We start from the raw sequence: 27,171 nt of genomic DNA on the forward strand, positions 1-27,171 counted from the left end.
AAATCACTATGTTGTATGAAATATAAAATACGTATTGGCTAGAATTTCTTTTTTTTTGCCATCTGGTGGATTTTGTCAGGGTGCCGCTCTCTCCCCCTAAGGCAGTTGCCACTAGAACTGAGAGTGATGATTTTAAAGTGGTCAAGCAGCTGTGGACTGCTAAAAGCTGTCTGTCTTATTAGCATGTGCGTGTGTGTGTGTGTGTGCGTGCGCGTGTGTGTGTGTGTGTGTATCTGCCGTTCTGTCTGCCTTTACACGTGTCCTAACACACGTGCGGACCCCTGTACTGTACATTTGGGGATAAAGAAGGTTAACCGGCAGCCATCTGTTCTCCTAAGACCACCTGTCCTTGTTCCTAATCCCCTTCACATCGTCCTGACCCTTTCATGAGTGTGGCAGCACCCTTGTCAGCACTAACCCAGAAAGTTCCTGCAAGAACAATGCTTGATGGTGTCGATGAACTCTTCTTACAGCAGTTTGGCGACACCAGACAGTCACATTTTTGCACATTTTAAGAATGCAGCCACTTATTATGCTCGCTTAAAATGGACCCCACATGACTCGTGAGGAGCTGTTAAAAACACAAGGAAGAAGAACATTTTCTGAGAACATCATTATGCTTGCAGACGAATCATCCACTTTGCACAGGTACATTGAGAGGAAAAGTCTCATAGGTTATTTCCGCTAGTTGATTCATACGATCGACCCATCAGTTTTAAAAATCAAATGTGGCATTTAAGCTTAAGAGTTTACATAATCAATGGTATATACTCATCTCTACAGGAAGACATTTTAGTGCCATAACAATTACATAACTGAAGTCGAATAATCATGTCACTTCTACTCCAATTGATGGCGACTTAATTCAGGTATCAATCTAAACTGATTCAAGTTTGATGATTGTGTTTAGTGCTTATAAATTTGATTTTGTTGAAATGATGAAGTCACCATGGTTGTGCTAACAAACTAAGAGCACGAGTCAACCAAAAGCGACGTCACCCTTCTGCCTTCATCGAAAGCTTGCCTTCATCTCTTGCATTCGAGACGACGTCTTGCCAGCTGTGCTGCCACCCACAGCTGTGATCGCCCCCTGCTCCCTGCGTCACCGCCGTACCCTCCCCAAGCTGTTGATTCTCCTAAATTATCTTTGCCATGTCTGAGTACCCCCTGCCAAAGCACAGTTCACATCTAAGCTACGCCACTCATCTCGTCTCCCGCTTAAGACGTTCTCCTCTCTCCGATGAGCTCCTCCACACTTCAGAGATGGTTGCTTTCCCTCTCGTAAACATCCCTCTCTTTGATCACCCCCCGTCCCCCTCAGCTCACAGCTGCCTTCCACCATACCCATCCTTTTTTCTTCTTCTTGTCCTACCAAATCTCTCTCGCCCTTTTGCCTTCATTGGTAGTTAATTGAAGACAGAGCGATATCGACCTGCTTTGCTGCCGTGATTGGGATTGAGGTGACAAGATGGGGGGGTAGACGCTGTCCCCTTCCTTTTGCTTTCTAATTTCTTCCTTCTTTGTCCCATTCATTGGACGCTGTAAGGTCCTTTAATCACCCGCAGCTGCTAGGCCTCCTCTACGTACTCGGAAGAATAGGAAAGGGGGTCTGAGAACGATAGCAGAAGAATGAGAAAGCGTTCGATGACGCACACTCTTCAGCCCCGCCAGCGTTTTGATTGCACCTCAAAGGGAGATCATCATCATCATCATCATCTTGAGCGCTCTTCACTCGCTCAAGGGATAGTTGTCTTCATCTGACCGCGAGCCAAAAAGCATCCGCTCTCTCTCCTAGACAGCATCTCATAGGTTGTTAGGTTGTAGAGTAGTCTCCCGGGCATGCCTCGGAAGATGATTTTACATCGTGGAAAATACAGTATGTTAATGTTTGTGCGTTGTTTCGGCATGCTGCCACAATCCAGAGGAAGATGGGTCGTTTTGATGGCATTTCTTTGTTGCTATGTTCACAGGCTTAGATGGTTCTTATTGTCAGCAGCTATTTGATGTGTTCAGTTTTAGTTTGAATGGTTCGCACGGCAGGTCCGGGTAGCTCACTCATGTCCCTAGCAAGGACATGCACTATAGAAAATGGATGGATGGATGGATGGAACACATTTGTCAATTCTCTATATAAATTGTCCCTTGCAGTAAGAAAAGTCTTTCCTAGCTCAATTCATTTGAGAGTACATACATGCATAGTCACAGATAGACAAGCACTGACACTCAAATGAACACTTTGGAATAATTAGTTTATTATTCATAGAACACTTGTTTTTGTTGATATTGGATACTATTAAAACGTGGAGCATATTGGTAGGAGATTGCTGAGGTGACTCGGGCATCAATTCTGGACGCCATCTGAACCCGCCAGCAGTTCCAGTCATGTGTCAAGTGGACCTGGAGGGAGAGACCTTATTATCCCCTGGTCAAACTGAGGGATATGACTGCACAAGGGTTTGATTGGATCTATTTACACTGTTAGCATGAGTATGAATGTTTATCTGTCTAAATTTGCCCAATTATTGATTGGTGACCAAGCCAATGTTCAAAGATGATGTAGTCTTCAATGTACTCAGCGTGTGATTTTGTTAACATCCAATCCCACTTAGACCTAGTTACATACTTTTCAGTCTTCCACAAATCAATGAACTTTATGTCAATAAACATCAGTCCGATTTATTTTTTAGGATTTATTTTTATTTTATTGATCATGGAATATGATAATCCTTTGTTTGTGTTGTCTTTATTTTTTGACAATGTGTTCGACACATTTGCAAAAGCTATCCCAGCTCAGTTTGGTTAAAATGTAGGCACTCTCTAGAAGGGTCACCAGTTAATCACGGGCACATGGAAAAAGACAATCATTCACACTTGCATTCTCTGTGTGTACCACTACAATGTGTATTTCTCTAAGTGGGCTTCTTGTCGAGTCTGGTTCTTGTGATACCAACTCACCCTGTTTGGAGCTGTTTATGTATTTAACTGGTGACATATGGTATTTTACAGTTACAGTTTTCCCTACATGGTCTGGATTTTCTTTTCTATTCCTTAATTGCACATACAGTGAGTGGAACCGCTAAGGTCCAACTACTTTCATTCCAGAAGATGACTTAACCTCCCATTTTTGAAAATGTTTTTTTTTTTTTAGGATTAATGGATATCTGTTCATTGTTCATCACCGCCATAAAATCTTCAGTAATTCTAGCCAGCGTCATTAGTAAAAAAAAAATTAACTGCCATACAAGTGTAAAGATAATTAACATTTCCTTTAAAAAAAAAGAATGAAATGTATTGGCATTTGGCTTTCGAGACTCCTGTGTATTTGACTGGCTTACAGGTTATTAGGTCTGTGTCATTGTCCCAGTCAGGTTGGGGTAACACTTATGGGAACACACATCTGTTTCTTCCTCGTGTCATTTGTATTAGATTATATTTGCATGCTGAAATCAAGCCAGCTCTCCTATTAATTAACAAGACTAATTAGCTTAACCATTAGTGCATGTAGGGGAACTCATTGCAGGTGTTGTGAACGGTCTGGCTGCATTTGTTTCCTCCCGGGAAATTTTATTGACCACAAGCATGCGGGTCTATCAATATTTCTATAGATCCCATGCAGGCGGTAGAAATGCAATCTGCAGAGTGACTTCTGCTGCCTACTAATGTTTTATAGAAACAAATTAACGATTGCGTTATGCATAACAATTAGCAGTGCTGCCACTGTCAATATTTTTAAAATGTGTTTACTGTCTGCGGGAGTTTAGAATTCATTTCATCAGTTGGTTTTACAACTTCCCTTAACAAAGCAAATTCAAATATTCAGTTATTTGTTTACTGCTCCATTCCTACTGGCCAGCAACGAAGACCAGGACCCACAGTGAAAAGCAAACATTTGCAAATAGTGGATCCCCAGAATGTTTAAAATAGCCTAAATTAATAGTTAAAACTCTAATTATACCCCAAACTTTCATCCCAAAACGTTTTAGTGTTTATAATTTAGTGTTGAAATTCATCTTGCAACATTAAACCCCCTTAAAAGTAAATGACAGATAGGGTTTTGAGAAAAACAAGAAAAGGGGGGAAAAAACAGAAGCAGCCACTTTGCAAACGATAACATCTTTCCATGGCTACTTATGGCTATTTTATTACATTTTCAACTCAATGACACATACTTTCATTTCACAATACATATTTAATTTTTCTCTTTGGTCCAGCACTTACTGCACCTGTTGTTGAACAGCGATCATGTTAAAATTGTGTGCTACAGCTGCGAGATAGCTGACATCTTAGTACAATTGTTCCATTTTATAATGAATCAAACATGTTGTCTGGTTGTGCTTGTGGGCATGGCCGCATACGGATGCATTGTGGACACATGTACACATGTCTTGTTCCTCATGGGGGTTCCTGGAACAAGAACGGATAAACCATGTTCACTGTGTGAGTTGTTAAGTAGAATAAAGGTGTTAGAAGACACTCAATGACATGGCCAGCAGGACTTTTATAATAGAGACAGACGTGTACTGATATTTTTGTGTCATTTGCACTCATTTATGTTTATGCCTCATATATGTCAGGCACTAGGTATAGTTATAGTGTAATAATTTATTTTATAACCCCCCCCCCCCCCCCCCGGAAATCAAGTACGTTTGCTGCTATTAGAACCTTATTTGTGTGAAGTAAGGCTTCTCGACAACATTTGCCGCTCAGCTAATGAGAGAGACAAGGGGTCAGGCTCTAACTACACAGAGATAATGGCTATGACCCGAAACCATGGCAACAGCAGCCATCCTGCATCGCCCTCCTACCACACTCACTCACCCACCTCCCTCATTCTCCACACTCTCATCACATTTCACCTGACCAAATTAAATTTTGTGAAAATAAATAAATAACAACTGAGAAATGACACACAACATTCACTGAACACCTTTACTGTACTGTAACTTGAAAAACTCGGGGCACTCATGAGTCCGGGTACCACTGTAGATATATAATCTAATCTTGTCCTAATCTTTTATTATCTCAATTGACTAATGTGAATGAATATTTTGAGTCTAAAAGGGAGCAAAAAAAAAAAAAAACTAATACATTAAGAGAGTAAAAATAAACAACCACAAGTAGAGAAATGAGATGTGTGTGATGCCTTCACTCCTTTCCCAGTGGGACTTTCCCATTACTACACTGCTACGCTAACTCTGCACTTGGCTGCTCTCTAAACTCTCCCCGACCCCCGGAGAGTGCATTCCATATCAGTGTACTATATGCCTGATGTGTGTGCTTGCACGTGCATCATCTTTGTCATGCACTGGATGCTGCCTGAAGTTCTGACAATGTAATTGTGCCCAGACTCGTTGGATAGAGATGTAACTGAGAGTCAGCAGGGCTGAGCATGTGTGCTTCACAAGCGTGACATGGGCCCTAACACTAACACATATTGACACGCGTGCACGCCCACAGCTTGTAGTGGACCATCAGCCAGCGCCGTGGACAGGGGCTGACCCGTCGGAGTCCAATTAGAGCTGCTGCAACCAGACAGCCAGCAAGCAAGCAGGCCAGACACTATGGATGAGGACAGACTGTTGGAGTGAACACACACTTTTAATAGGGAGGAAGAGAACGGTGTGGCGGAGTTTTAATGAGGGACGTGGTGAGTTGTAGGGACGTCGTGTGGGAGACACACGGTGTTGCCTTTAGTAGGGAATAGTGTCATTTACACTCAACTGGAGTGTGGAAGGTTAGAGAGGGACAGAAAAGTTTCATGTTAAGACATCAAAACAATGGCCAGATAAAATGACAGAAACAATGTGATACAATACATGCCAGGCCAGTGGTTGGCGTGTCATTTGTAAAGAAGGGTATGACGATGAAAGAAAAAGACAAAAAGTCTGATAAACATCTTCTCCTTACTTCTCTATTACTAGATAATAAATATAGGACAGTTGGTATAATTTAAACAATACAAATATTAAAAATAAAAAAAAACTTATCTAACTTTCCAGATTTTTTTTAATGTAAAAGCATGAGCACTATTGATTTTAGATGAAAGCTGAATCCAAGTGTTGAATAATTTGTTGCAACATTCCAAACTGACTGCCCCCTCATAAAACCTTCAACACATGAAACTAACGTTACTTTATTTATTGTCATACAAATAAAAGCAGACACTAACATGGATTATCGCACGTATAAAATGGAATTAAACACCAATGTAATGGAAAAACACACAGATGCTTTACTGTACACCACATTACCTTTTGATGGCAAGTGACAAGCATTGGTATAGCTCTGGTGTTAGCTGCTAGCGCAAAGAAGCTAACGGAGCAGCCTACATATTTAGCAAGTGAATCTTGTCAATCCACACACACAGATGGACTCTGATTCACCGCATCAGTCACGTTGATGCTTCAATTGAAAGTCCTTGGTTTATCATTTCATACACACTTGATGTTTAGAATTTTTCATTCTTGAAGGAGATCTGAAAATGATTGTCCTCTCTTCAGATGCTCCCAGAGGAACCGCTGCAATCGTGCACACGAGCCATACCGTTTCGCCGCCTCTCTGGACCAGTGTGTGAAGATCACCGTGTACCCCGATAGCATCGCAGTCTCTGAGCCTAGCGTACCAGTAAGTTTGTACACACACAAACACAATACATAATAAATGCATAATGCCAAACAACTTGGACGTGAATGTTAAAAAGTAGTTCTCATCTCCATATCTGCTACCCACGTACAGAAGCAGAATCACGTGAACTGACTCCCTTGTCTTGATTGTGTGATGCATAAACATGAGACGGGAGGGTTCATAAGAGTTTTGTGTTGGCGTTTCAGCACGCATACGCTTGCTTGCATGGTGCGGAGCAACCAATATGGTTGCCAAGATGTGTTTGTGTGGGAGGCTTAGTGGGTGGTAAAAGTTGCCCAAGTGCAGAGGAGGACAGAGCATTTGGGCGCTAACTTGGGCCGAGCTGTGCGCATGTGTGTGTGACGCAGACGAACACGACTGGACTGGACAATCACAAAAAAATTCTCAGTTGGGACCTGATGAAGGAACCTTGCTTACATAGACTGAAATCGCTGGTGTTCTTATCAAGAAACAAAGTTTTTGGGATGCCACATATAATTTTTATTAAACTACAGGCTAACAATTATTAGGAAAAAAGTGGCTTTATTTTTTTATTTTCTTCCTGGAGAGGTCAGTATTGTTCATTCGGTAATTTTACCGATTTGACATGTCACCATCATTGCTATCCTTTTTTTTCTTCTTTTTTTTTTTCTATGTTGGTGAGTATGTGTATGTGCGTGCGTGTGTGCGAGTGTGTGTGTAAAAAAGTGGCTTTCAATGTTGCTGCAATACAATAATACAGAGGATGGGTGAAAAAGAAAAAGTATAGATATTTCAGAGACTGTGGTAATTATAATCCCATTCCCAGATTCCACTTGGGAACATTTTGAGATGGAATATAGGCATATGTATAAAGACCCAAGTATGTGACATTCCACACCAATGTTAGCTAATGCTTTTGTTTTGACAAAAGAATACAGTATGGCTATTCAGGTCTTCTATATGTTTGTTTTTTTGACAATCAGGTCTTACTCAATACTGCACTCAATACGTTTGTTTCTAACTATCCACGAGAACACACTGGCAAAAATCACAAGATTCCACAGGGCCAGTTAACTATCTCCATGACAACGCCACCTCCTCGCTAGAGCGCTCGAAACAGAGAGGAAACAATCCAATCACCTTTATTACACCTCGTGCCAATTAGGCTGCCAGAATGTAAAAACCTCCCACTCCACCACCGACAAGGCGGCTGAGAGAACAACAAAAAAAAAAGGCTTGACAGTCAAGAGACAAGTCTACTTTGTGTAGCAGCAAATTTTGAGTGTTTATCCTAGATACGGACGTGTCTCCCAGCATGAACGCTGAGAGGCTAATTAACATGAGAGGTTACTTGGGGAATTTCATGTCGGACAAAAAGCACTGATTGTTGCTCTTGCTGTAATCAAGCATTCCCAACGTGATGAATGGAGATGGACATTTTAAGGTTGATTTTTGCTAGAAATAAACATAAACAAATGCAACGTTCAAAATAAGCTGTTTTTAATTGCAGCTTGTGAGTCAAAATGTGCATTTTGCGCCCCATCAAAACAGATGGAAAAGCAACAATGAGAATCACAGAGTTTTAAGTTTTTGCTATAATTGAATGGCGGAGATAGTCCCAACAAGCTTTGCTGTGATGGACGTATGTTGCGTAATGAGCTTCATGTCACCTACATGACCCGCGGGAGGATGAGGCAAGCTTGGTGCTACTTATGCCACAGTACCTAACTAGCAACAAGTTTTGGCTGGCTACTAGTGCAGCTAAATATGTAGAGTGGCTCCTAATCAATGCCTTAAGGGCGGTGAATAAGTTACACTTCTGACAAGTATCGGTCTTGTGGTGTTCTGACGTGGCATAATTAACAGAAGACGGAGAAGCCATTCTAATTGTTAAGATAACCTAAGGTTGGCATGTAATCATTTAACACCTGAATTAAGTGCTCGCATGATCAAGTACACTTCAGACTTCATAAAAGTCTGCCTGGAAGCACATTAAAGTATCACACTTTGAACAGCAAAACAGTAGGCAATTTATTGAGTGTCTGGAGAGAAAATTATACAAAATAAGGCTAAGAAGCGGAAATGTATTTTATTTTGTTGCAGCCGGATGGATTTATAATATCAGTTTTTGTACTTGTTATTACAATAGTCCCGAGTTTTTTAAAAAAATTTTATTTTTGTGATCTGCACAATAAATGTTCTCAATTTCATGACAGTAGGTCTTTTTTTTTTTAAGTCAATTTAGGTTTGCTAAAACACCAAAAAGTCCAAATCAAAAATGCCATGTACTATATAGGCTTATTATGTAATGTTTTTTAAATTGCCCCACTTAAAATATAGATTGACAAAAATATATTGTTTGCTTCTATTCACAATCTGAGTTTGAGAAATAAAAACTGTTGATCATATAAAAAACAATTGCTCATTTGTCATATTTTCGTTGAATGAAACCCTTGCTTCAGGTCCCTGGAATAAGCCTGCAAAAAATTGCCCCTCAAAATGAAAAAGTTGCTGATTAGCCAAATTGGTCCCTAAAGACAAAAAGTTATTTTGAGGCTCGCAAATGTGTAAATAAGCTTCTGTATTCAAGACAGTGCATGTTATGTTGATTGATTGGAAACAAAAGACGGCATTGTAACCAAACTTTGCAGAAATCTGTGGACCAATAGAGTTGTGTTACTGAGCTCAAACTGAAGCATTCATCAGTAGGCTATAACTTTACAGATGTATTAGATGGATACCTTTGTGTGTTCATATTTCTACATTACTGGTAGTAAATAAAAAAAATAAAAAAACACTATTCTCTGGGGATGGGACTGATTAATAGTGAATACCTGTGAGTAATTAATGGGTTTTGTAATTGCTTGTACTGTACTGTATATTACTTGCGCCGGGCCGAAACCTTATAATTCACATTTTGGCAAATTTCTTATTTTTCCAAAAATCTATACTTTTGGTCAGTCCACACTTGTAAGTCCTCCCTCATTGATGATACAATGTTAATGGTTAAACCAACACGCTGTTTTGGCTATTTTGGAGTTACAAGGTTTTGGCCTGATGACAACAATATGCAACAAAATGGCGGCAAATCAATTAAAATGGATTTGATTGATTGATTTTTTGTAGTCTGTAACAACACAGACAAAGAATAATCTGCAAAGAATCAACACCGTGCCTTTAGCATATACACAATCATGAACCAACGATCGATACATGACTGATTTCTTAGTATTATTCAAGACAAACAAACTATTGACACATGTGGCTAATCAATAGTACTAGTAGCATACTAGCAACACTAGCACAAACTGACATTGGTAAATAAATAGCAAAAACAATATGTACACTCGCGCTTAACACAGTAAGTCATTTAACACAGCTTTTGACATTTACACACAATAAATATTAGGCAATTCAGGCAAATTACAACAATGAAATTTAGACTACATGGGCTATCAGTAACTGCATCAACACCGGCAAACTACTCAGAAGTTAGTTCCTTGCACCTTCTATTAGTTGCTGCTGTACCAACACAACTTACACACCATCGGTTACATCGATCAAATTCCAGACGATCAACATTGATTCTTAACAATAAAACTGCTAACCCAAGAAGATGTCAGCATCCTTTTGACGGTTACTATACTCTAATAAGGGATGCCACATCATCCGCTGCCGGGACATTGTGTATCTCTTAAAAGGCCGACAGTTAAGCTGCTCGGTTGCCTTCCTTGGTCCCAGCAGCCCTGCGGTGTTTAGTTCACAGGCAGATAAAAACAAAGAGAAACTTCAAACAGCATGGCCCATATATGACTGCTAATGCAACAAGACTATGAAATGCCACGGTGGTAATTATCCAGGCTGCTGTCCTTTTTGGATGAGAGCGCGATCACACGACACGTGTCTGCAAAATGTATTTATAAATAAGTTTCTCCACAGGCAGAGCAGCTGAAAACGGCATCGCCTGTGTCACTGCTCTCCAGAGAATGACTTCAAACGAACGCATCTCCATGTTTGCATGTGTGTGGCTTTTCAGCGATGCACAACATACAGAATATTGTCACTGTTCCATGAAAACCTTACCCAAAATATATCTCCATTTATAATGATTTTGACTTATTTAACAATTTCATATTTAGCAACAATCAACCAGAACTGTTGTTCAAAAACATATTTCCAGCCTTTAGGATTTATCTGTTATAAGTGCAGTATTATGTGTTTTAGTTGTTTTCAAATTGAATGTTTCTCATTTCCACCCTTCCACTTTCAGTTGTTGGTGAAGGTCAGCGATGTTCCGGACCTTTCGGCTGGAATAACCTGCTCCTTCGGCAATCTGACGGAGGTGGAAGGGCAAGTGAACGGCAACCAGATACTGTGCGTCTCCCCTGCTGCCAAGGACGTCCCCCTCATCCCTTCTGACCAAGGTACAGTTGATATTATTGTTAAAAATTGTATAAAAAAGTTTGTTATTGTCTATAGATGCAACAAAAGACCAGCTGCCGTTTTTCTTATATTAAACAAGGCTATGAATCCCAAGATTTCCTTGGCCTCAAAATACCACAAGATGGTATCGAAATAATATTTTTTTTTGTAAATAGCTTTGGCCTGAGCACATATTTCACCATGATCATTACTAATAATGAAACTAAAAGACAAAACAAAATGTTTTGGTCATTTGGATTCTCACTGGGAGGATGGAAGTCCATCGTTATTTGCAGCCTTTGGACATTCCTCGATTTCCCATCTCTTTTTCAATCAGTTCACACACACACACACACACACACACACACACACTTACCAAAGCAGCATTGATTCAGCATCATTTTTAGACCGGTGCACATCAGCTCCCACTGATCTGGAATTGGCAGAGTAGCTGAGAGGTGTGCCCGACAAAAGGTCCAGCCGCATTAGTACCTGATGGAGGACAAGATTGTTACCCCCTGGCCTGTGGATGATGGTACGGCTGAGAACATTAGGACCCTGCGGTTGTTTGCGGACGCAAAAGTTCTAACATGTTGACTTGGAGAAGACAGGGAAGTTAATGTGGTGGATTAGCACTCTGGCACTGAGAGACGGTCTCCTCCTGAGAAATGTATTACCTGCGCAAAGAAACCACACTTTATTGGGCAAGGAGCTATATTTGGCAACTTAAATGAAAGTTGAAAATTGACTCTTTGATTCAGAAAATCAAGCTACAACAATAATATCCATCCGTCCATGTTCCCAGTTATTTGCCACATCACTCACTTATCTTGTTGGAGAACAAAATATAACAATTTACATTTTTCTCACCAAAAGCAGTTAGGGAAAAGCAGCATATTGTCGCTGCTATGTAAAAAACAATTTTAATTAATTCATTAATTTTGGGGCTAAAACTGAATGCAGACATGCCAAAAATGTAAAAAAAAACAAAACAAACAAAAAAACGAAAAAAGACAAAAATGGACAGAAATGTTTTTCACATAGCAGCAACGATATACTGTATAGGGAAGGTCAACACCTAAAACAAAACCAGGGCTGGGCGATATGGCCCAAAATTCATATCACGGTATAAACTGCATCCCTTCACGGTAACGGTATATATCACGGTATAAAATTTAGTTCGTCTGTTGTTGTTTTTTTAGTAAATAATTTGCTTACTGGTTTACATAGTCCTTTATAGAAGCTAAATCGATTTAAAAAAACAAAACAAGGAAAGAATACATTTATTTTGGATGACAACATTTATTGTGCAATTCTCAAATCAAAATTAAAAAGTCATCACTCTGGTGAAAAATAGTGCAAATAAAAAATATTGCTGATATTTTAAATGAAAACAGCACAACTGCTTCAAGCAAGTATTCACTTGAAGATCACAAAAGCATGCACAAGTGGCTATTGTGAACAGCACAGGTCTGGGTTTTATATAATACAAAGAGACTGAAATAGTTGCAAATAGTGATAGGAAAAAAAAGTTTCATGAACCACTTGTAATATTTTTTTTTTACTCTTGTTTGTTATGCTGAGCGTCCGAGACATACAGATACGATACGGTGATACAATGACGTCATCAACTGCAGCATATAATGACGTCATCAACATTTGCTATGCAATGACGTCATCAACATGCGATACCTCATATTGAATATACGGTTTATATCGCCCAGCCCTAAGCAAAACCCGGACAAATGTAAACCGACATGAAATCACATTCTGCGGCAACACACCACAGAAAAAAATTGAAATATTAATACAAAGCTATATTTTATTATAACAATATTTTTTCAAAGACACATTAGTAATGATGATGTGCATACTTCAACACCTTATCTTCCTAGAAAAGTGGAAGCTGTTCAAACTGCGAGGTGATGGCTTCACTCCCTGCTTCTGCTTGTTTTAGTTTGACTTCCCCACAGTTCCATTCCTCTTCTGCAAAGTCAGATAGCTGTGTGGATTATGAGAAGATTGGAGGTTGCGAATGACATTTACCTCGGGGAGAACATTCATATCTGGGCCTGATGCTTCGTTCCCTGTGGGAGTTCTGGGCAAACAGAGCTGTCATTTACTCGCAGGATGGAGGATTAGCACCCCCACTGCCCAGCCGCCTCAAAACACACAGTGATTCTCACACACACTGCACATCATCTATTATTCAGCATGTTTGGTTTCATCACCCTGTGGCCAGCTCGTCTCGCCAAAAACACATACTTCGGGCCCATCAACAGCTGGGACAATTTGTAATGATAGCCAGGTACAAAAAAACAAAAATGGCTGTACATTCAATGATGCAGGTTCATGGAAATTATATGAAGGAATAATCGAAAGATCATTCGACTTTTTGAACTTTTGACATGACTTTTTTTGCATTCTAGATTAGTCATGTGTCACATTACAGAATGGTTTTGGAGCTGTCATGGATCATGAATATATTTGAATGTGGAATATGTTTAAGTTCCATGCAGTATCTCATGTTTGATGCAAATGACCATGGAAAGGACCGTCAACATTTTGAATATGAGCCGCTTTCAAGATAAATACAAAAATACTGATGAAAACCCTGGCAATTGAGATGGATGGATGAATCTATTTTGAATGTTTATTTAATTGTCAGGTATTATGCAGTATGCACTAGTATGTATAATACACTCTACTACAAGGAAACAGGTGTTGCAATGAATCATTGTCGTGTTGACGGATTTAAGGAGAGTAGTTCATTTCTGAATCCTTGAGGAGAGGAGTTTGTGCAAACAGCAACTCTGCACCGGATGTTGAGAGGCAAATGTGTCTACACACTTGTGTGAAACCAGAGCCTGATTCCCAACAGGTGCTACGGAGAGAACAGGGCATTGTGGGTCACACAAACCTCCTACACACTGAATGTCATCAGAAATTCAGGCTGCTTTACACAAACAAGTGTACACAACTCAGTCACACACGCACACGCACACACGCTGTATTTATGGAGTCTATTCCCGTGTGGCTAGATGAGATAGATAGATGAGATAGATGAGAGGCTGTTGTACTGCGAACAGACAGTACACCAGAATACTGCTTGGATAAATAAAAGAGCACAAACTGTGACTGGGTGTATTTTCAATTTGTGGAACTATAGTGTGTGTTGCCAAAAATATGTCATGATTTTGAAGTTTAATAACCAGTTATCACATAGCACAACAAACTCAAAGAGGAAAGCAAAATGGAAAATGGGTCATGTGACACGTCATGGTTTGCACTCGGTTATAAAATCCACATCTGTTTGAATATGTTGTTGGAATTTTGATGAATGAATCTTGATTTCCAACATGAAATTTTATTTGTTTCATTTGCACACGACATGTCGTTGGATATGATGTCGTTTCTTTTGACGCACCCTGTTAATACAGTGAAATTGGATAACAGGGTGAATTGCAGTCCAACATGCACAACACATTCTTCCATGAACTATCCAATTTCTCTATTTTAATACAGATTATTGGATGAGTCCTGATTAAGGCGGAAAGTCATCAAAAGGAGTCATTTCCGTAAGCGCTGACGAATGATTTCACACAAACGAAATGCCTCCTAAAGAAATCAATTGACGACTTTAACGCTGGTTTAAACATGAAAATCATATCAGAGCAATCCCCAGATACAATGGATATCGCCCCCAAGGGACTGTGAAAAGTGTATTACAGACATGAGCGCTAGTAAGTACTTTAATGAAATGCCATGACATCATTTACCCAAAAAAATTCAACATTCTCACTTTGATCTTTTGGTTAAAAAAGTCCAATAATGTTTAAAACATGCCCAGTAGTATCAATGTACTTTAAATGGTTTCCACTCTGTCTTTGTTTAGTAACTATTATTATTTAGTATGACAATAATTACTGGGTGAAACTAAACATCCGTTTTTCACTCTTTGTCTACTGTTTCTTTGTCTACAATTTCCAACAGCTTCATTAGTGATCAGTGATGGCTTTGCCGGCCAATAATCTGAATGAGGCAATCAGTTGCAAAGTCTTACACACTTTCAAAATACCTAAAGACCACTCCACATTTCAATATGCTCGACTGTTACAAGTATTTTACAAGAATTTCTCTTCAGCATCTTCTTGTGTCTCTTCTCCCTCAGATTGGTCGGGTGTCGAGCTAAGACTCAATTCAAAGGAGACGGGTCAGATGCTCATCAGCACTGAGGTCAAGTTTTACAACTGCAGCGTCCACCAACTGTGAGTAACTCTCATCTCCACATTTGCTGCCCAGGCCAAAACCACATTGATTCAATGCTCGGAATTTCTATTGTAACTATAAAAGCTGAAATGTCCTCTCGTCACATTGTATTTTGTGGGACCCCTTTCATGTCATGCATATTTTATTGTTATTTCTATGGCGTTATAAAAAATCTAATCATTGGTGTAGTCAAACTGAAACAATTGCTATTACTAGTAATTCCTCCTCAGACTCAGAGCATCTGTGTTTGAATCTCCATTGGAACATTTCCATTGGGGAGTTGGATGTTCTCCCCATACTTTTGTGGTTTTCGGGTACTCCAGTTTTCTCCCGTACTCCGCGAAAAAAATGATAATTAACTTATATCTGAAGACTCTAAATTGACCATCACACTGATAAAAAGAACTTTGTGCCCTTGTAACTATTACCCTGGTTTCATAATCATATTTACTATTTTTTCCCCCCCAGTTATTCACATTTAATTAAAAACATTAGGTATACTTCAATGTGCTTTTTTTTTTTTTTTTCGTGTAATGTTTTTACAGCAAATGTTGAAATAAAATTAAAAATTACAATTAAAAAATTAAATTAATAATTAAGATTTACTCAGTTAACATGTTTAATTTTAGAACTGTTAAAAACGAGTTAACTTTACTAGGAAGAGAAAGAGAGAGAGATTTCTATAATTTTACATGTTTAAATGCGTAACATACATTATAATGCACATTGTACACTAATTACACTATGTATGTACACTAAGGTAATATATTAGTGTGCTTTTAATTAATTTAATTATTATTGAATTATTTTTCCTGGGAAATGCCATCTAGGAAAAATAGAATTTTGACTTGTGTGTATTATTCAGTTCCCAAATTATATAGTGTCTTGCTTAACACCTAATAATTAACCTGTGTAATTTTTAACTTCAATTTGTTTTCTACAAAGACGGAAACTTGAAGTTGTCATTTTTTTTCTGCAATTTGGTTTATGTATTATAAATGAAGCCTGAATTTGGGGTAAGTTGTTTGTATTTTATTTTGTAATTTGAGTCTCTATTGCAGTGTGACTGTTTTGCTTTTCAAAACTAAACAAAAGGGCTTTTTTTAAACATTATCTTTAATTGGTTTATTAGAGGAATGCAGGCTGACTGGTTAGCACGTCCGCCTCTCATTGCAGAGGATGTTTGCATGTTCTCCCCGTGTTTTGTCGGTTTCCTCCCACATTCCGAAAAACATGCATGGTAGGTTAATTGAAGTGACTAAATTGTTTCAAGTGTGATTGTGAGCGTGTATGGTTGTTTGTATTTATTTCAACAAATTTAGTCCAATTACTAAGCTGTATTGGGTTAAGAGTTCAGTATAATTAAGTAAAGTCAAATAAAAAAAGCTAATGCAAGTACTTGGTTCATATTGGTAATCATTTCCTGTTTTTAAGATTTACTAAACAAGCAATGGCTAGGACCTAATTGCAATAACTGAACTTTACTACATTACAGTAAGAAACTTTATAATTACGTTCAGTAAGAGTTACTTAATATTTTCCAACTGTAATCAATCTTTAGTTGCATGTAAATGTTACTTAATTCTGTTGAGTGTGATATGCTTGATATTGAGCAGTAGACTTTACTGAATTGGAGTAAGTGCAAATACTTGTGAGAATTTTTTAAAAGTAAATCTTACAAGTTGTTTTTTTCCATGCAGTGTGAATGTGAGTCCTAATGGCTACTGTGCTGGGATTGACTGGCAACAAGTCTCAGGTGAACCCCACTTCTCTCACCTAGATTGACGTGGGAGAGGCTCCAGTTAGTGCTATAAATGGATGGGGAGCTTTTGTTTCTATTTACAGTATGTAGCTTCTTTCATGGGACTCAAGGACGCTTACTTAACTATGTGTGTGAGTCACATTAAGTTAATTTGACCTAATACACAAAACCAATTCACCACAGAATGCACTTTCCAAGTGGCACAATCAAATAAACCCCACCTGAGCAAGTACATTGATAACTTGAGTAATGTGGCGAGTTACTGATTAGTCAAGCAGGTTGTTAAAGGGCTCATGTGCCTCAAACAATTGACCCCTCGTGTATCCATGCCTCCCAATACTGTAGGATTTTTCTTTTCCAAATCCAGCCAACCCCCGCTCAATCATAATTCTTGTTTTGTGGAGTCATTCCAAGTGCCCCAAAAACCCTAACCCTAAGACAACCTTGTAGGCAAGGCACTGACTTGTAATTAAGACAAACAATAACTGACCATGAATGAAAGGAACTATGGAATAAGAATCTTTAGACTATTTCTAGGTTAATTCATTATTCAGGTATATATTATATGTGGCGTAATTAGTAACCTTTAAAGCCTTGAGAAGAGAAATTTTGAATTTTTTTTAAAAAGCACATCAGAAAGTGAGACAACACTCTGGATTTCCCGGTATATAATCTTTGAAAGTGGTTGCTGAGGCCTCAACATTTGTGTTTTAGGCCTCAACATTTGTGTTTTAGTTAAAAATATCAACAACACTGCACTAGCCGCAATGCTAACACATAGAAAGCGATCACTATCTTGCATTGTTATGTGACCTTGGTGTAGGACTACATGTGCTCTACTGAGGGCCATTCTAGTTTGGAATTACATTTGGAGATGTCTGTGTAGCACATTTGCAATGGCTGACTTCACTTGACTGTATCAGTTTGTGCTGTGTTGAGTGAGCTCCAAAGCACTTGCTGACTTGGAAGTATCACTAAATTGAGAGCGAGAGATTAGGAGGTTTCACAGCGGCCGTGCTAACAGATGCGCACAAATCCAAAAAGCACTTTACCCCTCGACATGGAAAAAACAAAATGTTGCAGCCACTGTCTCGCCAGCTAAATCATAGGCAAGCTGTCTTGTTGTGGAGTTCGCATACAACACAGACTATACACTCAGAGCTCACGCTATATATAGGTCCATATATGTTTCGACTCTATGAAAACCTTGCCAGAGCAATAGAGAAAAAGCAATTATCAGCCTTCACATCAACTCTTTTCATCAGCAACGATTCAAACTTGCACACACTTAGACACACGCATAACGAGAAAAGGGCACGGGCCGCCTCGCATACCATCGAATGCCAGCTTGTGCTCTCGCACATTGCGCGCTCTCTGTTAGCCTGAGGGCGAGTCGGCCTTATTCTTTTGCATCCGTGGGCTCAGTCAGAAATCCCTCCCATGCTTTTTGCACCCATGAATATTTCAAAGTGAGCGCCAGGAGGAGAGCAGGCAGCAGAAGCGTTGCTGTAATAACAACACTGTTATCAACTGTGCCTGAATGCACAGCGTAGTAAATGACGTTGCAATCTAATAAAAACCGTGGCCTTGTCATTAAAACACATGTCATGTCATATACTCTTAGCATGATTCATGTTTCTGATTGGATCATATTATAGTGGAAATTACGTACTCCATATATATATATATATATATATATATATATATATATATATATGCACAATTGATCATTTAATACAAGCCTGTTTTTTAATGATAATAACAATAATAATAATAATAATTATATATATATATATATATATATATATATATATATATATATATATATATATATATATATATATATATATATATATATATATAATATATAATTTATAATTTTTTTTGTAAATTTGCCACTTTATTAAGTCACAAATTTGCTAATAGCAAATTTATAATTTATATATCAGTTTATAAAGTGGTTGCATTAGCTAAAGTAATAACACAACCATGCACCGGTCACCAGATTGACTAGCGATTACATTAGTTATAAATAGTTCCTGGTCGTAATTTATTATATAAGTAAGTTATTTGAGTTCCAGTGAAAATGTAGTATCCCAGTTTTTAGTTTTGAAAATCTGGTCAGCCTGCCTTTTACTATTAACAGCTTACTTCTTATGCTTATGACAAAAGTACACCCTCGTCATAATGGTTAGGACTGGGTGTTTTATTGTTCTTATTGATGATGGTGACAGTTAATCTTCATTATTTCCCATGACAAATTTGTTTAGAATGACAAACAAATTGGAGGTCAGACACAGACTATGTTTAACCTTAGAAATTCTACTGTAATCGGTGTTTTCAAAAAGAAAACTTTCATTTTCAATTAGTACACTTAACATTAAATGAAGCCAGCATAGATGAGAAGCCCCACAATTTCAAGGCTTTTGCAATATAAATAGTCATAAAGATTAACTGGGATCAACACAAACAGGGTCTGCGTGCTGCATGATAAGTACTTTTCTGCTGATAACTTGGGCACTTGCAATAAATGCAGCCTGGCAGGTATTAAGCAGAGATACAGTACAAGCTGGAAGGCTCGGTCGGAACTAGAAGCACAATAAACACACTGAATTTAAATCTGGCAAGAATATACTATTTAACTGCTCAAATTTCTCTACTCTGTTTATTATTTATGTTTCTTATTTGGATTTTTTTTTGCAAGTTCTTTCAAGTGCTGGGTGTATTGATTGGCCTCTCGACTGGCCAATGATTGCATGAACTGTGAAAGGTGCAGTCAGCGCTAACATTTTGGGACTTACTCACCTCACACTCTTTGTTCAGCATTGTATGTCTTGCACATAGACAATCACACACACAACAGCTGTTAATTACCCACAATGCTGTGCTAATGGTAATTGCGGGATCAAACTGTGACAGTGTCTTATTTGTCCTCATTACTCCCCGTCGCCCACTGTGTCGTCCACTTGCTTTTATCATGACAGCTGCTTTTTAGCAGGCTAAATATGACCCCCCCCCCCCCCCCCCCCTTACACACTTCCACACAGACCAAACTGTACATTTTTGAATGTAAAGCAGCGTAAAAATGCATGCTGTGAGGACTTGGCCCTGTTATCAGTTCTAGTGCCAACCGCAAGGACACAACAGCAGGTGTCCACTTGGGATCAGAACTCATTTCCTCTGTAGAGTGTCGGCCAACTTTGACAAAGCTGCCGCCCCTCCTCCTTTTGATTCTGCCACTCTCACTCTGCGTGTGTGCGCGCGTGTGCCCATGCAGGTGTCTGTCATGTGTGAACAGCGCCTTCCGCTGCCACTGGTGCAAGTACCGCAACTTGTGCACCCACGACCCGTCAAGCTGTTCTTTCCAGGAGGGAAGGGTCAACACCTCGGAGGTTGGTGAAAAGCACACAAAATACACACAGTAACATACAACTGACCAGCCATAACATTATCAACTGTTATTACTGCAACAACAGTAATACGTTTCAAATTAAATCCTTCCCTCTCTGACATGTCTAACTTTTGCTTTTTCTGTGGCTGTAATTTCATTGTGCATGTGGTCATAATGTTTTGGTTGGTCAATATAGTGTACTGTGTATTTAACTAATTCAAACCAAAAAACATGTAAATACATTTTTTGTAATACTTTGATGCAACTTCTGACATGAAGAGGTGGCATAAAGCAATTGTAGTTATTTAATAAAACGGCCAGCAAGTGGCAGCAGAGTATAAGATATCAGCCAGGTTTTTACCATGAATGTGAATATGATGAACCTTAGCTATATTCTAATGCTAATTGCTAATGCTAAACACATACAAATATACTTTTATTTCCGATGAAAGAAAAGACTCAAATCTTTCTTTTGGTAGGTACCATGTTTTTATAGCAACATAACATAATATTCTGTGGGCCTTGCAAAATCCGTCAAAATCCAGTAAAACAGCCAGGAGCGAAGAGGGTTGCTTCAGTGAAAATGGCTGGGAATGAATAAATTAAATTGGTACCACAATAATCCCAATTTGTTCAGATATGTTTTTCCCTTTAAGTAATACAGATCAATTTGTCACCATCAATAAACCTTTCTTAAATGTATAGGCACGCTTTAAAGTAGCATAAGTGTAAAAATGTCTTAACCACATGTCATGTGTAGTAGTCTAAGTCAAACACTATAAAATGTAAGTAAAATCAAACAGGAAACCCAAACTTTTCATTGCAAGCTTTGGATGTGAATTTTTTTACTTTACTTGTTGTTCTCATTTTTTTGTTTGCGGCAAAAAAAGCCACTAAAAGACGGTCTCGTGCAATGCTTTGACTCAAACTCCAAAGATCTGTGTGGCTTTAAAGCAGTTCTTCACAAAAGTTGCTTAAAGGTAAATGCAGTATGTTATCGATTATGGGGTCATTTAACACATTATTTGCAATGATATTAATTGGATCTGTCTGGACTATAACACTAGCACTACTAGAATTCTAAAACAACGAGATCTCCCAGAGCAGTCATTTTGACGACTTGCACTCACGTAATCGCCTAATATGGTTATTACTCGCTGTTTTGAGTAGATAATAAAGCCCCTCTCTTGCTTTCCTGTGGAAAACGGGTGTAATAATTTCGATTATCAGGCTTGTAGTGCCAAAAACGTCACGACTCCATCACATCTAGGAGCCTATTCTTTACTAGTATAAGCTTTTACTCTACCTTGAGCTGCGTCGAATGTAGCTTTGTAAAGTCTCCTCTGTAGAATAGTGTTTTTTTTCTAGCTTGTATCCAAAGCCAAATGCCTCCGCGTTGAATGGTAGTTGCTACGGAGGCCCAGCAGCGCCAACTAGAGAAGCCCAGCGGCGCAACCCCGCAGATCCCGGCGACGCGAAAGATGTACATTGAAATTAATAGGGCCGTCAAATTGACTGTCGCAGAGATAATGTATTAATGACTCCTAAATATTTTTAGATTTTTAATACAATAAAATGCCAGTGCAGCAATAATATACATACAGAGAGAGGAAAAGTTAAAAAAACAAAACAGGAACATCGTTAATCTATGTAAACAGAGTAACAACAAATCCAATTTTGAGAACAGTCAAAATGACGACTCTAGTGCATTTAGTGCCACAAATAGATCTTGTTAATCTGCCATTGTTCTTACTTTGGACCCTAATACCTCAGTCCATTTACCCTCCATTACTCAGCATGATGCTAACACACTCTATGCATTGTTGTATGCTGCATGATTATTTACAAGACTAGTTGGCACCAACGTTCCTTTGTGTCCGGCATCCGCCTGGCAGGACTGTCCACAGCTGGTGCGCTCCGAGGAGATTCTGATCCCGGCGGGGGAGGTGAAACCCATCACCCTCAAAGCCAAGAACCTGCCACAGCCGCAGTCTGGCCAGCGGGGCTACGAGTGCGTCCTTCACATCCAGGGGGTCAACCACCGCGTCACCGCCCTCCGATTCAACAGCTCCAGCGTTCAGTGCCAGAACAGCTCGGTAGGCTGGCTTCCCCATTGTTGTCCTGCTCTTCTGTTGCTGAGTTCATTGGTGCCTGCAGCCGTGTCGCCACTCTATAATGTCAGGCTATTTCTGGAAACACAAGCACATCACAATGTACTGTATCTTTCCAAAATAAAACTCACTCGGTTGAAGGGTGTGAGTGGAGAATTTAGCATGGAAACACTGCAACATGGTTCTTCCCTTCAGTCAAGCGCACGCTGACCTCTGCATTATATACCCCTGCGGATCCAATCTATGGATGTACACATTTTATGCCCCGCCATTCTCACTCACACACACACACACACAGACGCAGAATAGCCCAGACACATGTTTGAAATGAAAGTCAGACTGGAAATAAGGGCATAACAGGCACTTCAGGACAGCATCTTTCAAGGCCAGAGGGAGATTCGAGTGTCTGCCCAGCTGTCCTATTTCTCTCGCTTTCCCACTTTGGCAACTCTACGACGATGAGATGATGTAACTTTGACGTAACAATGGAATGACATACTAGAGCAAGTGCATCTACAAGTTTTTCTTTAGCTACCTCATATTGAAATCCTGCAATTATTTTTCACACTTATTTTCAGTACTTGTACGAGGGGATGAAAATCAGTGAGCTGCCCGTGGATTTCTCTGTGGTGTGGAACGGCAACTTCATTATTGACAACCCAGAGAACATTCAGGGTGAGTTCAGTCAATAAGGGCACACGGTGCCTTGATCAAGCACGCTACATTTCCCTGGCACGATTGGAGGAGGAGCATTTTGGTATGGTTCCGTACATGCATGGGTATGCATTGTAAACATATTGAATATTCAAGTCAATCATTCTTTCTGCCAAAGGTAAAATAAGTCAGAATACAGCAGAAATATATATTTTTTTTAATCACACATCCATACTGTGCTCCCCTTTAACCCATAGTAGGCTGTAGTCCTGCCGGTTTTGGATGTTTCATAACTCCCGCAAATCTGCGTCAGCAATAAATGCGCGAAAATTTATATTCCAAGACATGCCACGAAGCCCACGTCACCCTCTTGTTTATATTATGCTACATTTAATTGGATAAGAGACCAAGAATTGGTCAAAACAAAAAAAATGACGTATCCGCTCTGCCGTCTTTAAAGGTAGAAACGCCGTAATACGCTCCCGGCCTTAATGGGTTAAAAAAAAAAAAAGAGCACACACTGTTGTTATTTTTGGTGTTTTGTATTGTGAGTGTGAAGATAAATTCCTGTGGGCCATTAAATATCAGGATTCTCATATTATCCAATGTCCGAATGGCAGATTTCTGTCAAGCGACAGTGGCTGCATGGCTTAATACTGTTGCATTTACATTCATGTGGGGAATTTACTGCTTAACGTTATAGCTTTATTAATAGATATTTCCCCCAAATTATTATGACTGACATACCACAATATTATGACTTTTTCATGTCAAATTATTACAGCTTTCACTCAACAACAAAAAAAATTACCTCTATAGCCTCTACTTTTGACATGTTATAAAAATGTATCTGATTTGATTTTTGCAGAAAAAAAATAGATAAAAATAAAATGTTTTGACAATTTTCTGCCATTATAATATAATACTCTGTATTATAGAAACATTCAAAATAAGCCATGAAATCAGAATGTCGTATCAAAAAGTGAAATGACATGTAATTAAGTTTAAGCATGCACTTATGAGTGTGGACTAGCTAGTAATGGTTAACCATGCTTTGGCACCTCACTGTAAAATCGGTCCAATATGCGTGTGCCCTAAATGTCACCAAATGTTACAACACACTCCTAACGTTGTCCAGGTTTAACAAAGTGTGTGCGCACAGCATGTGTTTACATTTGTGTCTTCTTTTGTCTGTAATTCCCAGTGCACCTGTACAAGTGTGCAGCCCAGAGGGACAGCTGCGGCGTTTGTTTGAAGGCCAACAGGAAGTTTCAGTGTGGCTGGTGCAGCAGCGAGGGGAAGTGCACCTTGCGTCGACACTGCCCTCCCATCAACCCCTACACCACCCGCTGGCTGAACCTGTCCAGCAAAAACGTCAAGTGCACTAACCCACGCATCACTGAGGTCAGTACATTGCACGTTTTAATGCCATAAACGCCAATGCAGTGCTTCACATCAACTGTGCGCAGTACATATTCCATTACTGTAGGATTTTTTTAACCTGTCACAGAGGCCTGATCCAGGTTTGGGGATAGTTGATACTGTGTGTGTTTTCCTAATGAATGCTCTCTATTTGCTTGCTATGTTTAAAAGTATAATTAACTCATTCACTCCCATCGATTTTCACTGAAGCAATCCCCTTCACTCCCGGCTGTTTTTCTGGATTTTGACTGCTTTTGCAACCGCCATAGAATGTTGTGTTCTACTGCTATAAAAACATTGAACCTGCCAAAAGAAAGATTAGAGTCTCTTCTTGCATCAGGAAAAAAAAGGTTTTACTATCTGTTTCCGTTTTGCAGCAATTAGCATTAGAATATAGCTAAGTTTCATCATTATTCAGAAATTGTGAGTAAATTAGCTTTTTTTCAACATGCTCCTAGTTGATCTCTTTTGCGCTGCTGCCACCTGCTGGCCGTTTGTGTAATAACTACAATTTCTTCAACTGTTCTTTACAGTTGAGAGGCTGCATCAAAGCCTTCTGCATGTTCTAGCATAAATTAAAATAAAAATCATTAAAAAACATATACATACGTCTTTGGCACACTTAAAACATGTAAAATAGAACGTAATTATACATTTTTGGGAGCAAATGGGTTAAAGTCCCTCTTATACGCTTGATTTTCCCGACAGTCAAAAGCTACCATTCTGAAACTTCCAGACTTTATTGTGCTCAGTCAAATGAAGCCCACTTGTTATAGTTGACAAATAATGTAAATTAAAAAAATTAAAAATTGCCAAAATATTGGCTGCATTTTGATATGTATGGAAAGAATTGCTGGTTGATCTTTGCTCTCAAAACCAGAATTGTTTAATTTAAAGAACAATTGATAAAAGTATCAACTATATGTTCTAATCCTCTAATAAAGTGAGACTGCAAAAAAGTTTTTTTTTTCTCTAAAACAAAAACCAACAAAATGCATTATAAGTGATAGTTCTTCAGACATCCTGTTTTTTTAGACTCTTAAGACGCGCAGACTTTTAATGTATTTTGTCATCCCTCAAGGTTACCAAAACCCTTTGAAAGTAACTGAATCATAAAAGTTCAAACAACTTTGCATTTAAATAACCTATTTTACCTTATGAATAGCATTACTTCTTCTTCTTCTTTTTCTTCTTCATCTTCTTCTTCTGTATTTTGGATAAACAGATGATCTAAAAAAAGTTGAGTGAAACAATCAATAATGTGCCTATTTAATCAAATCATTAATATCGGCAATTACTAACAGCTTTAGGCAGATGTCTACTATTTGCAAATTCTTACTATTTGTGACGGGGGGGCGTGTCCCCCTCAGTTTTTTAACCCTAACTCTCCACTTTCTAAGGGTTTTTGCTTGACGGTGTGCGCCACGTTTTGCTGTCTTCATCATACACAGCGCGGATTTTCCCCGCTATGGTTGATATTCTCCCAGGCTATAGGGGGAAGTGAAGAGCATCTACGGCATATGAACGACACGTTACCCCATTAGAAGTAGAGAACAATTGTAATTATTTATTTATTTTTCAATAAACTAAAAACTTCCGTAACTTGGGGTGAATGGTCTACATTATGGCATACAAAATAAATGAAAACAAACACCATTGTTTTACGACAGCGTTTGTTCGTATATATATCAACATGTTTTAGTCCCTGTCCCCCCACTTACAAAATCCCATAAGCAATTACTGATGGGTGACTGCATGTTTTTCTTTGTATAATGACGTCGATCAATGTTCAGTAGCTTGCCAACAGCCATCTTGTGCTGCTTTATCACTACATTGAAGTGCATTCATGATTTCAAACATGCAGCAACTCGACACACAAATGAGATGCTCAAGGGCCATGACCTTGAACCTTTTTTGTTGTCCCTGTAAGTGTATCGTCCTTTGGGAGTGGGTTACTGTCACTGAGGAATCAGGAGGTTATACCCTTTAATTATGCTTGGTAACACACCATTATATGACCCCTTTATCCCCATGTAGGTTTATTTAGCATTCATTTAGCACTGATATAATGTCATTGTTAATTATTTTCTGTATTTACACTAGATTAGACAAAAAAACAACACCGGAACAAAGGCTATTTTGTGTGTCTGTTTATGCTTATTAGTTACAGAACAAATAATGTTTAGCATTTTAAACTGTTTAAAAACAGACATATTCATCTAATGAATCCTTATTATGAAAAAAATATGAATATTATCGTAAAGATATCGATTGCTTCTGAATGAGCAGATAATGCAATTGGATTGGCATCTACGTATCAGATGTGTTATGAAATAATTCAAGCTGGAATGGCTCTGTTTATGACTAATCTAGCTTTAGGACACTCACTACTTGAGATGGCCATTTAGACAGCAACGTAACTAAAAGCAGAACATTTCCTTGTGTATTAAGGCATAGAAATATATGCACTGATGTGACTTTTCCAGCATCTATGATAAAACCCCCAAAAAATCTAAATTCCGTATTCTTTTTCA

General features: G+C 38.8%; 1 protein-coding gene across 1 annotated transcript in view; it reads left to right on the forward strand.

Annotated features, from left to right (window-relative positions):
* plxna2 (plexin A2) overlaps positions 1 to 27,171 on the forward strand; it is a 205,279-nt gene that overhangs the window by 122,361 nt on the left and 55,747 nt on the right. Inside the window, exons 6-12 of the mRNA XM_077575927.1 lie at positions 6,501 to 6,624; positions 10,877 to 11,030; positions 15,200 to 15,296; positions 20,337 to 20,451; positions 22,346 to 22,546; positions 23,140 to 23,236; positions 24,420 to 24,619. Of these exons, the coding sequence (XP_077432053.1) occupies positions 6,501 to 6,624; positions 10,877 to 11,030; positions 15,200 to 15,296; positions 20,337 to 20,451; positions 22,346 to 22,546; positions 23,140 to 23,236; positions 24,420 to 24,619 (988 nt within the window). The remainder of the gene's footprint in view (positions 1 to 6,500; positions 6,625 to 10,876; positions 11,031 to 15,199; positions 15,297 to 20,336; positions 20,452 to 22,345; positions 22,547 to 23,139; positions 23,237 to 24,419; positions 24,620 to 27,171) is intronic.

The sequence above is a fragment of the Vanacampus margaritifer genome, chromosome 1, assembly GCF_051991255.1.
Source record: "Vanacampus margaritifer isolate UIUO_Vmar chromosome 1, RoL_Vmar_1.0, whole genome shotgun sequence".
In the NCBI taxonomy this organism is placed as follows: Eukaryota; Metazoa; Chordata; class Actinopteri; order Syngnathiformes; family Syngnathidae; genus Vanacampus; species Vanacampus margaritifer.